The sequence below is a fragment of the Typopeltis vanoorti genome, chromosome 12 (genome assembly GCF_054136105.1).
Source record: "Typopeltis vanoorti isolate ZY-2024b chromosome 12, IOZ_Tvanoo_1.0, whole genome shotgun sequence".
Lineage (NCBI taxonomy): Eukaryota > Metazoa > Arthropoda > Arachnida > Uropygi > Thelyphonidae > Typopeltis > Typopeltis vanoorti.
The window spans coordinates 3,294,698-3,307,825 of NC_143560.1; the positions used below are offsets into that span (position 1 = coordinate 3,294,698).

Consider the following 13,128-nt stretch of genomic DNA (forward strand, 5'->3'; position numbering starts at 1 on the left):
AATTGTTTGTGAGAGTGGCTAGTAGCTTCGCTAAATGTCTAGCCAGTTTGTATTACTATTACTATTATTATGGGAAACTCCAGGGAGTCATTAGACTCATTGAGGGAGGCATCAAAATAATATTCATCACAACTATTCTACATTCATACAGTATCTATCATACCTCGCCTAAAACTCATTCACTGTCACAGCATCCACCACAGACTCAGGGAGCTAATTCCACTCATTCACTACTCTAAAAGTAAAGAACCCAGTTCTAACACCTTTAATAATCACACTTTTGCCCAGTTTCCATGGATATCCCCTAGTCCTCCCACAACCAGCCCTGTTCTCAAAAATATCTTCTGAATTAATTTTATAGAAACCCTTCAGTAATTTGAATGTCTCGATCATATCTCCCCTCCTCTGCCTATCAACCAATTTTTGCAACCCACAAATCCTCAACCTGTTCTCATAAGATTCATTCCACAGACCTGCTATCATCTTGGTCACTCGCCTCTGGATCCTCTCCACCTCCTCCCGATCAAGAAGAAACCTAGGTGACCAAATCTGAGCACAGTAGTTGAGATGGGGTCTTATCAAGGCTCGATACAGAGGAACAATAACCTGCTTGTCTCTGCTTGTCAACGTATTCTTCAGCAACCAAGTGATTTGATGAGCTGATTTGGCCACTTTTGCAATGTGTCCCCTAAATTGTAATTCCTTATCCACCAACACTCCTAAATCTCATGCCTCATCAATTTCCTGGAGCACGGTTCTACCAATGCAGTAAACTGCCGCCAATCTTTTCACCCCAAAATGCATAACCTTACATTTTGCCACATTAAAATGACATCCATTCTCCTTAGCCCAGACCTCCAATCTATCCAAATCATCCTGCAAAATTTTGATGTCATCTGCATTCACTATTGCCCGACCCAACTTCACATCATCTGCAAACAAATGAACTGTTACTCTCAGATCCTTTCCTATATCATTTATGAACAAATTAAACAGCAGTGGTCAAAGAACAGATCCTTGTGGCACACCACTAGTCACAGGCCGTCTTGTGGACTCTACTCCTGAGTAAACTACTCTCTGATATCTCTCCGTCAACCACCCTCCTATCCATCTCACCAACCCTATATCCATCCCCATATGCTGCAATTTACTGATTAGAATTCCATGTGGTATCCTGTCAAAGGCCTTAGCAAGGTCCAGTAGAATCACTGTAAACCCATTACCCTTATCCAGTTCAGCCATCACTGTGTTATAATATTTTTTCTTTAGACAATTCTTTAGCCGCTTCACGTACGACACGAGCTGGTATACCATCCAATCCCACAGATGTATTGACATTGAGGTTCTGTAATAGACTAGTTACCTCTACTTCATTCATCACAATTCCTGTATAAGCTGTTGGTTCTTCCATTCCTGCAATGTCACCACCTGGATGATGTACTCTTGCAAAGTGCTCGCTCAGTAATTCCAAAATATCGACTGATTCGGTTGCCTCCCTACCCTCAGCATTTTTCAAGATCATTCTACCATGAGCATTTTTCCTTTTACTTGCAACATACTGAAAAAACTGTTTGGGATTCTCTTTAGCCTGCATGGCCAATTTTGCACGGCCATAGGAGTCACGGCAAAATTGTGCCCTCGACATAAAGCACTAGTGGCTTCTTTGCTTAAGGTGAGTGACGATAAATTCACGACGACAAGGTCTTGTTGTAATTGCGGTCGTTGTACAGTGTTGCGTTGCTGGAGATTTTCAAACTTATTTTGGTGCCAGTTTTTGACTCTGTTGAATTCTTTTTTAGCCGTTGGTCGGTGATGTTATCTAGGATCTCCCAAAGTTCCGTATTGAGAATATTATAAAGTGATTCACGTAGTGCATTGATGGTTGAATTTGATTTTGCTAATTCCAGACGAAAGGCATTTATCTGTTCACGTAATAGCACTACACTCGCTTGTTTATAAATGCATTGGGCTTTGGCCGAGTGGAACTTGTTTTTGATTTTAAAACAGTTCGGTATTAATTTGGTGTCTTGGCACCTCTTTAAGAAGGCTAACCTGTTCAGTTGCCATGCCAATTTTAAGTTCCACTTACCATATTGTCGTGTCTTACGTATGATATCGTCTCTGTGAAGAATCCTTAAACGTGTGGACAGACTTATGTGTTCATCGAACATGTTGTTTATTTTTTAACGGTATATATTAGAGCAAAGAAACTAAGTAAATAATTAATTTATTAACTTATTGCTGATATTTCGCTGGTGTTATAAGCAGCATCTTCAGAACACAAAAACACAGTTTGTCACAATATGCGAGACTATAACAACATGGTGTAATCAACAGACTAGTTAAACAAATTTGACAAAATTTTCCAATGACAATGCTCTTGCTGCTGAACTGGCTCACTTACACCACATCTTCTTGGCCAATGGCTATAATCCACATAAGATAAACAAAATACTAAACGCTCCTAAGAAACCCCTCCCACCATCCACCACAGAGAACTACAACAAAACAGTCACCATTCCATACATTAAAGGCACATCCGATAAGATTTTAAGAATTCTTAATAAACATAAACTACACACTACATTCAGACCATGTAGCAAATTAGCAACCCTTATCCGCTCACCCAAGGACAGCATTCCCCCTTTATCACATCCAGGAGTCTACCAAGTACCCTGCTCATGTAATCAAGCCTACTGCGGTCAAACAGGAAGAACTGTGAACATTCGCATCAGCAAACACAAAAGATACATCCGGAATTATCACTATGGCAAGTCATGCCTAGTAGACCATGTCCTTGATACCCCTGCACACAGGATCAACTGGAAAAACACAAAAGTACTATACAGAAGCTCTTACAAGTTGCAGAGATTGTTCTTAGAGGCGACAGAAGCCGTGAAACACACTCCAAATCTCAACAAATATGGCTGTATTAACTTGCCTAAGATCTGGGAGACAGTCATCTTAAGAAAAAAACTAGTTTTTTTTTTTTTCAGATAGAGGGCGCCAAAAATCAGGACGCTAGTCTTTGTGTTGCTGCTACAATTTTGTTTAACTAGTCCGTTGATTACACCATGTTGTTATAGTCTCGCGTATCGTGACAAACTGTGTTTTTGTGCTCTGAAGATGCTGGTTATAACACCAGCGAAATATCAGCAATAAGTTAATAAATTAATTGTTTACTTAGTTTCTGTGTTCTAATATATATCGTTAAAAAATAAACAACATGTTCGATGAACACATAAGTCTGTCCACATGTGTAATATATCATCCAGGTGGTGACATTGCAGAAATGAATGAATCAGTAGATTATACGGGAATTGTGGTGAATGAAGTGGAGGTGAGTAGTGTACTGCAGGGTTTCTCAAACTGTGTTCCGCAGAAGGTGAATAGGTGTTCCGCGAGAAGTTCTGAAATTTGTCATTTTAGTTTTCTAAGCATTTTTCATGAATAAATATTTTATAGTAAAAATATTCTGAGGAGGATAATATTCGTGAATATGTTGAAAAGCTCAGACCCAGACCACCTAATAACATCTGTGTATCGTTAATTTTCACACATCGAAAGCCTTTCAACATTTGGGAGAGGGAATGCTGCTGTTTATGACGGGTCATAAAAATTGCCTGCAAGCCCATTACAACAATTGGTGTCATATCTTCTGTTCTCAAAACTGAAGGAAATGACATCTGTGTTGCAAATGTCAGTGACCAAGCAGCATATTTTTAAACATGGAAGTATTCATGAATTATTGTTAATTTTCAAACATTGAAATCTTTCAATAATCGGGAAAGAAAATACCACTGTTTATGACCGATCATAAAAATTGCCTGCAAGCCGATTACAACAATGGGCGGCGTGTTCTCAAAACTGAACGAAATAACATCTGCGTTGCAAATATCAGTGACCAATCAGCAAATTTTTCCACTGAAATTGAAGATCAAGGTAGTCTGTATCTGGTTCTCAAACCTATTACTACTAAATAATTTCTTCGCAAGTTTGTATTGCAGTGTGTAAGTGCTTGTTCTGAAACCAGAGTGCCATGACTTTTTTAAAAGTAATAGGAATACAGAGTTAAAATCTGATATGAATAAGAGACAAGGCACTTTGTTTAATTTTGGTATTGAGAAATCTCTTATTTAAGGTGTTTGTGACGTAACAGATAGTGAGTCATCAACCTGAAGCCTACAAAGATCTCCAGGATGTACAAAAGGAGGGGAAAACTACCAGTACACAGGAGAAAAAGTCTGCATTCACTTGTAAGTACTTATAACAATATTATAAATATATTTCGTGATCAGAATGGGAAATGTAAATGAAAATCAGCACAAATTAATTTAATGATGTTTGCCTGAATAAACTACGACATGCTACAATATTTCATTAGTCCAGTGATTGATAACTAATTTAAATGTAATTTATATTTGTCAACATGCCACACCGTATACATAAGTGTACTAATACTCTTTATGATTATGCCATAATTAATTATTAATACTTATGTTAATGTATGAACTTTAAAAAAATTTGGAAAGGTATTTACGAGTAAATTTGTTGGGAGCGGACCCTCGGAAAAAAAAAATCAGCTAATGCCTTTTTATTCCCGTATATAGGGAGTAGGCAAGGCGACTTTTAAAAAAAAAAGAATTCTTCTTACTCTTTTAACTAATTTTATAATTAATATCTGATTTATTTCGAACTGTTTAATTTTTGTTACTGAACATTTTATCAAATCATTCTTATTACAATTGCTTTTACATTATTTGATACGGTTTAGTACTTTTCTTACAAGTATTGTTACAATTCATATTTACTTTTGTGTGTTGCAGTCTTTTTTTACTATTTTGCATTATTCATTTACTTTTATATTATTCGACATTTCTTATTTATAATCTTATTGTTTTTCATACTAAAGTTACCTTTACAACACAATTCTATTTGTTTTTATTATAGCTCTGACAAATATTGGAATTTGAATATTATTGAAAAAAATACCCATGGATTCTTGTTTAAAGACAGAAACTTTAACACAAGGAGGAGCAAGTACTTCTCTGGCACATCTACTCATATGATTGGAGAAGATATGGAATTGCAAACTGTGGTTTCTTCAAAAGCTAATATTAAAGAACAAGAGTCGTCTAAGAACAGACCAAAACGGAAGTACCATGAAAGTTTAAGTTAAGGGATATTACATCCCAAATCATTTCTTAGCCGAATATAGTAGAAACTCAGAGTTTCATGCCGAATATAGTAGAAACTATATAAAGTTCGGCAATTCCAAGCGTAAGCAAATACCTGGATACTGCAGCAACTGACCCTTAAGGTAGTGCAAGCTGAGGCAACTCGTGTCAAAGGTGGAGCAAGCTCCGATCACTATTCTTGATATTTACCCATAATGTGAACTTAGCTCCTAGGAGCTGTATTACTGTTCAACATTACAAGAGAAGGTCACTACCCAGACCGGTTTCAACCTTTATTGAGGTCTCATCAGTGAGTAGGTAGACCTAGTTAATATCAAGTTTGTAGCGAACAGAACTTACAACCCTTCATGAGTATTGCCGAGAGGTGTCCTAATAAATTATTAGATATATGAAAGGGTTGTAAGTTCTGTTCGCTACAAACTTGACCAGAGTCTGTGGTGGGTGCTATGACCGTGAATGAGTTCAAGGCGAGGTATGATAGATACTGTGTGAATGTCGAATAGTTGTTCTTGACATGATGTTAGAGCCTGCCTCGATGAGTCTGTCGACTCCTTGGAGTTGCCATAAATAAAAATTGCCATAAATAAAAATTTAAAAAAAAATAATAAAAAATAAATCAGCTAACGCTTTTTTTGTTCCCGTACAGGAGCTGGCGAGGCCGTTTACCCTATCTAACTTTTGGAGACTGAGTGGGCAGTTCAGTCTCCACTGGCAGCCAATCAGAGATAGCTGGCCCAAGGCTATCACTAATTAAGCGGCACGCAGTGAAGAGAGACGGCACAAGTGATGCCATCTCGTGGTCCCTAACCTTAACAGAATATATTTAATGTCTGAAATAATGTGGGTTCTACGGTCGATTTTCTTGAGTTTACGGGACGAAAAACCCGAGTTTCCGGGAGAAAAAACCCGCTTGCCCGTGCCAGAGATCGAGTAACTCGGGAACCAGTCGAAAAAAGGCTTAGAAAAATTTCCTCTTGTCGCCGACTAGATTCGAAACAAAGTCTTCCTTCGTGTGGTTAAGTGCTGTGGTGTGCAAACACCACATCCACTGAGCTACACAGGCTCCTTTTTTTTTTTAAAAAATCAACTAACGCCTTTTTGTTCCCATACAGGGAGTAGGCAAGGCGTTTACCCTATCTAACTTTTGGAGACTGAGTGGGCAGTTCAATCTCCACAACCGGAATAATAATAATAATAATAAAAACATCCAGCTCATCCTACTAGAGGCCACTGTTTAGGACTTTAGATTTGCCTTTGTTGTTCTGCTTCAGTCATACTTACCTTATGAAGTGCCTGGGTGCACATATCAATTTGTTCGTGTTTATTGATGATGGCAGTTTGACTCTGCTGAAATATTGGAAATATTAATTATCTCGCATCAGATAGCATTACATGAAATACTATCCACATCTCTATCTTTCTGATCAAAAATTCGTTTTTGGCTGCAATTCATTTGCTATGATTCATCAGCAGTATCCCTTCTGCCAAGTCTTATTTTCTCTATAATCCTTGATTATTATTATTAACATCTGACCGATATGGAATCAGAAACTCATTGTGAGAGGTGCAGACTATTGCTCACCCAACTGTGCCTTAAACTGACTCAATGTTTCTACATTCACAACACACACACACACACACAATCAGGCAATGCATTCCACTCACCAACCACTCTCCATGTAAAGAACCTTCTACTCACTCCTGTGCTCACACCCTCCTTATACATTTTCCAGGGATGACCTCTTGTTCTACCCCCCCCTCTTCTCTCATTCTATTAAAATCTCTTCCATGTCAACCTCATAACAACCCCTGACTAGCTTATATGTCTCAATCATATCCACCCCCCCCTCCTCCTATTCATGAGGCTTTGAGGTTTGCATTCTCTTAGTCTGTACTTGTACTCCACATTCCAAAGACCACTGACCACCTTTGTGAATCTTCTATGGCCCCATTCTAACATACCTCATCACTATGAAAACCCAGTGACCAAATCTTTGCACAATAATCCATATGAGACCTTATGAAGGCCTAATACAATGGCGTCATAACATCTTTATTTCTGCGTGCCAGGGTCCTCCACACCATTGCCATTATCTGATGAGATATCTTCACAACTTGTGTAATGTGGCCCCTCAAGTCGTTGTCCACCACTACCACTCCCAGATCTCTCATCTTCTCTACTTCCTTTAAAGTTTCCCCACCAAGTGAATACTTTGCAACCCATCATTGCTTACTAAATTTCAAACCTTACACTTTGCAACATTGAATTGACCATTCCACTTACGTACTCATTCGTGCAATCTATTCAAGTCCTCTTGCAAGGTCATAACATCCGCATGACTCTTCATCACTCTCCTCAGTTTTGCATCATCTGTAAACAGCTGCATAACACTAGTTAAACCCATCCCAATATCATTAACATATAAATTGAACAACAATGTCTCCAAAACTGACACCTGCAGCACACCACTAGTGACCTTTCTCTTTTGGGATACCAGACTCCCATATACAACTTTCTAATACCTATCCGACAGCCAGTCATTGATCCAACTGAGGGGTTGTTATCCAATCTCATCTGTTTCAATTTATTTAAGAGCTTGTTGTGTGGCAATCTATCAAAAGCCTTTGCAAAAATCAAAGTACCACTGTATATGCATCTCCCTTGTCAAAGACATTCGTCACCTTGTTACAGTACATATGTTTGCTTATATGGTGAAACCTGTGGGATATCCATAACTATAAAGTAACATGTATGCCATAGTAAGTAATTTTTTTTATTATGTAAATATTTTGCCTCATATATCATAAGATGTCATCAGTACAATTTTCGAGCAACAATAGGAATTGAATTTAAAAAATGGTAGTGTGCATGCTTAGATTGGAATCCCCCCCCTTACATATACATGTGTTCATGGCTTAAAACTAATGGGCTGAAATTAAAATTACTTAAATTAAAATTTCCCAAATTTTTGGAATAGTGAGACAATCATTTCGATTAAGGTTAAATTATTCTTCCAGGTAAGCACTTTTCTGACATTCTATTTTGCACACCATGAATCACTGAATCTCCATCCACCACTCCCATCACAAATCCATTCGTTTCTTGCTCACCTGCATTTCTCTTTCTCTCTCTCCTTTGACATCACCTCTTCTTGTTTGCTTACTTACTTACCTGCCTTTCTCTCATGTCCTTGCTTCTGCTCTCTCACATGACTTTCTCTCATTCCCTGGTCCTTCCATTCTTTTTCCTTCTCTTATTTCCATAAGTTTCTGTCACTCCCACTCTTTTTCATCTCACATCAATAAGCCTTCTGAGTCTTCAAATCTCTCTTTTCACACAAATTAACGCATTTTTTATACCTTTCACTTCCTCTCGTATAACCTCTCTCTCTTCTTCGTGCATCTGATCCACACTAAAGTCACTGACACAGTTGACACTATTCTTCAGAACCTCCATAACTCCAGTCACACTACCTAATATCAAGTCCATTGCTACATCGTGCTCATCTTCCTTTGCCTCAATCATGCTACTCACATCTCTCTACCAACACTCATTCATTTTCATCAAACCAATGTCACTATAACCATTCTGATATTGAAATCAATGAGTTCCTTCCATTACCTACATTTCATGAAAATATCCGTTCCCCATCTTTTACTTTCCACATTTTTAACTGACAGGATGCATGCATACAGCAGATTGCAAATGGTGGCAGATGGGCGACAACTGGTCTGGGAAAGCAGATACAGTGGCTGCCATAATTAGAAAGAAATGGCACAACACACATACATGCAAATATCACAGAGGTAATCAAAACTCAAAAACTTCAAAACATAAACACATCATACTCAATCATAACTAACTTAGGCAAAATTTACTCTAAGTTTATAATAAAATCCCTAAAAAATAATATCAAAATCCATTACCATCTGGATCTATTCATTCATATACATATATTTTTTTGTTTAATGAAGAAAACAAACATCTAGTTAATTAACTAAATTTAATTTTACTTATCAAGCCACAGAAGAAAGGCTAACAATGGATTGAGTTCTAAATAACATAATCCTGGAGCTTAACCCTGTGGAGGTCACGGCTGATCTGAAAGATACAAACAAATTGTTTAATATAAACATTCTTACACATATCCAGTGTATAGCTTGGAGGTCATGACTAGCTGCGCATGCATATATTATGAGTGATATTCCACACTGTTTATGCAGTCAGTTTTGGTTTAACGTATTATGTAAAGGTGTGTGATATTTGATAGTAAATTGTATCTGAGAGATACCATGAACTCCGATGTCAGTATAGTATTGGTTTAGTTGTTTGTTTGTTTGTTTTTTAATTTACCCTTGAAAATGGCTGGAAAAAATATACTTATTGGATAATCTATCAGATGTTGAAGAGATTCAGCAAATGTTACTCGAGTCCAATAATGAGAATGGTAGAGTCGAATGCGAAAGTGAAAGTGATATTTCAGCAAATTGTATCTGAGAGATACCCGATGTCAGTATAGTATTGGTATTGGTTTAGTTGTTTTTTTTTTCTTTGTTTTTTTTTGTTCAATAATTTCTAGATTGTAACTGAAAATAAATAAACCATCATGTATTATATTTGCAGTGTTTTTTTTTTTAAGTTTTATCGCATTTTAGCACATACTAATAATGAATGTATCTCTCAGATACATGTGATCTACGCTGCAATTTTTTTGACCACGACCTCTGCAGGGTTAAATCACTCTCTATGGGCCATTTAAGGAGCTCTTGATTTTTTGGCTAATGGTCTCATAATAAGTCTCTCATATTTTTGGTAGTATGAAACAGCCATATTCATTTAGGTTGGGGAACATTGTGAAATACTGAAATACTGGGAATAATTAAACTGATTTAATAATTAACTAAATAATCCTTAGACTAAGTAATCTCTAGAAACCTGTTTTCTTTTTAAACATAATAATAATAGGTGTCAATTGACATCTCAGTATTCACATTAGGTTAGCTTAATGATCACAGTTTATCCATCTGGTAACAGTTGTTTTCAAGCTACAGATTGTTTTAGGAATGATTTCAGGAAAATTTGGATATTTCAACATCAAAAATAATGAAGGAATAGTATAAAATAAGAAAGATATATAAAAAATATAAAAATTAAGAGATATTGTAATACATACTTTGAACACATATCTTGAAGATCACCTTTCCGTTTGCCCCTAAAATATTTCAAAATTTATTAATACATTATGTATTAAATTTATGAATACAAGCACATGCACATATCATCCCATCCAAACAAATTTTAATGTTAGTCCTTTCAAATTATTTAAAATTATCAAGAATTACTTTTTAATCACAATAGATCTTCTACCACATCATCCACCTCTAGCCACAAGTCATGCAAATATTTTGAGGTTGTAACATTTCTGTGACGTTAACAGAGTCTGACAGTAAGATCCGCTTGGCAAATTGCTGACTTTTGTAATTGGGGGTGGAGGAGGAGGGGTTGACAGTTGCTTCTCAGGTCATTTACTACATGTTATGGCAAACAGCTTTCTTTTTTGAGGTTTTCCTACTAATGTCGAAGTGTTCCAGGACTGTATTTCACACATCCTTTTCCTTCCATACACAGCTATCTCTCCCACTGATCCTCAATCCAATGCATAATTTTGTTGACATGAAGAGACACACATTTCTCTTCATGACAGTAGATATTTACAGTGCTCAAAATCTTTCATAAGATTTTTTCATAATCTTAATCATAAGATCTTTCATAACAATGTCTTAAAAAATGACCTCCATGCCATTTTTCAGTTTGATTTGATGTGATTGAAATTACAGATGAAGCAAATTAAGGCCATGAAGGCATTTTACAAAAATTTAGCTATTTTGCAAAAGAAAAAAAAAATAGAATCAAAAATCGAATACAGCAGAAAAAAAGCAATAGCAAAAGCAGCATGCAGGAGAATAAACAGAAACAGATGGAACAATTTTGTAACAAAATTAGAGAGAGACTGTATGCTCAAAAGATCTAATGCATATAAAATCCTCAAAGATCTAAGCAATGAAACTAGAGAAAAAGCAGATATTAATACCATTAAAATAGAAACATGGCAAAATCACTACCAAGATCTATGGTATGATGAAAACATTCAAAACAGAAAACTACCCTTTGTAAACATCTCTGATAACTTGGAAAACATTACTCAAGAAGAATTAACAGAAGCATCAACCCAAAGCAAAACAGGAAAGGCTCCAGGAAAAAGACAATATAAACTTGGAACTTATCAAATATGCAGGACTTGAATTCTCACTCAGGTTACTTAACTTTTATAATATGATCTGGAAAGAAGGAAAATGCCCACAAGATTGGACCAAAGCAATAGTTATTCCCATTCACAAAAAAAGGACACAAATCTGATTGTAACAATTATCGTGGAATCAGCTTACTTAGTACCTGTTATAAAGTATATGCAAAAATCTTAGCATATAAACTTAAACGTATAGTAGCCCCAAAAATTAATAGAAGAACAAAATGGATTCAGAAAAGGCAGGTCTTGCATAGACTCTGCATTTATGTTAAAATTATTAATTGAAAAACACAGAGAAACGAACATAGAAACATACATAGCTTTTATAGATTACACCAAAGCATTTGATAAAATTATCGGAGAAAAACCATGGGAAATCCTAGAAGAATATGAAATACCAAACCAACTCTTTAGAGCCTTATATAATATATATCAAGATAATAAAATATCTGTGAAGTACAATAATTCAACATCAAACTGGAAACCAATAAATCGAGGAGTATACATAGATAATATCATAAAAGAATGGAAGATAACTAATGAAGGAGGATTCAAGATAAACCGTTAACACCAGATTAGCTACTCTTCTTTTTGCTGATGACCAAACAATCCTTGGAAATAATGAAGATGAACTACAAAAATCATTATGCAGTCTAAATAATCTGATAAAAACATATGGTATAGAAATATCAACAGACAAAACAAAAGTCATGGCCTTCAAAGGTGTTAATCCAATAAGAAGCAAAATAGTAATAAACAACAAAATAATAGAGCAAGTAAATACATTAAAATATTTAGGTTGCACAATGTCATATGAAAATGAAGCTGATATAGAACCAAAGATATCAAACTTTTTAAAAGTAACAGGCATTATAAATAAAATTTTTAAACCCAATTATGTACAAAAACACACACGAATAAGAATCTACAATACAGTAGCTAAACCAACCTTACTTTATGGGAGTGAGATATGGACAATAAAAAAAACAGATGAAAGAAGAATTGAATCATCTGAAATGAAATTTCTGCACAGAACTGAAGGAGTCACAATAATGGACAAGATGAAAAGCAGCGAAATCAGAAAAAAAATTGGAATTACAACCTCCCTAAATGAAGCAGTTATTTACTATAGAGAAAAATGGAAAGAACACATACTAAGAATGAATAGAAGCAGAATACCAAAACAAATTCTAAATTACCACCCAAAAGATACTTGATGCAGAGGAAGATCCTTAAAAAGATGGAATTGAGTCCGGAACAGGCCACTTGGCCTATAAACCTGGAAAGGAAGAAGAAGAAGAAGAAGGAAAAATACCCGAGTTTCTAGACAAGCCAATCCTTATATGAGACCAGCTAACTCAGCTTCATTTGAAAACAATGTATAATGGTCCTTGTGTCCTAGATGGGGTTTTAAATAATTCTTTGCAACATTGTACATGACTGTACACTGGAAGCACTGGCCATTTTTCAGTAACATGCATGACAATTTGGTCAATTTCGATGCAATGAGAACAGAGTCCTGTCTACTTTCTTGCAAAAAATATCTGACTAGACCTTCCCTAACCTTTTGTAATACCAGCTAAGGTCACATTTCTCTTCATGGGTTGATATTTACCTCCAAC

The 13,128-nt window shown here is 36.0% G+C and overlaps 1 protein-coding gene across 7 annotated transcripts in view; it reads right to left on the bottom strand.

Moving 5' to 3' along the window:
• The window catches only part of LOC150100549 (uncharacterized), an 844,187-nt gene that overhangs the window by 528,114 nt on the left and 302,945 nt on the right, over window positions 1-13,128 (bottom strand). For all 7 annotated transcript variants that reach the window (XR_016549159.1, XM_090401348.1, XM_090401347.1 and 4 more), the window contains one exon: window positions 10,373-10,411. Coding sequence is in view for 6 of the 7 variants with exons in the window: in XM_090401348.1 (XP_090257474.1) it covers window positions 10,373-10,411 (39 nt within the window). In the remaining variant the exon portion in view is untranslated. The remainder of the gene's footprint in view (window positions 1-10,372; window positions 10,412-13,128) is intronic.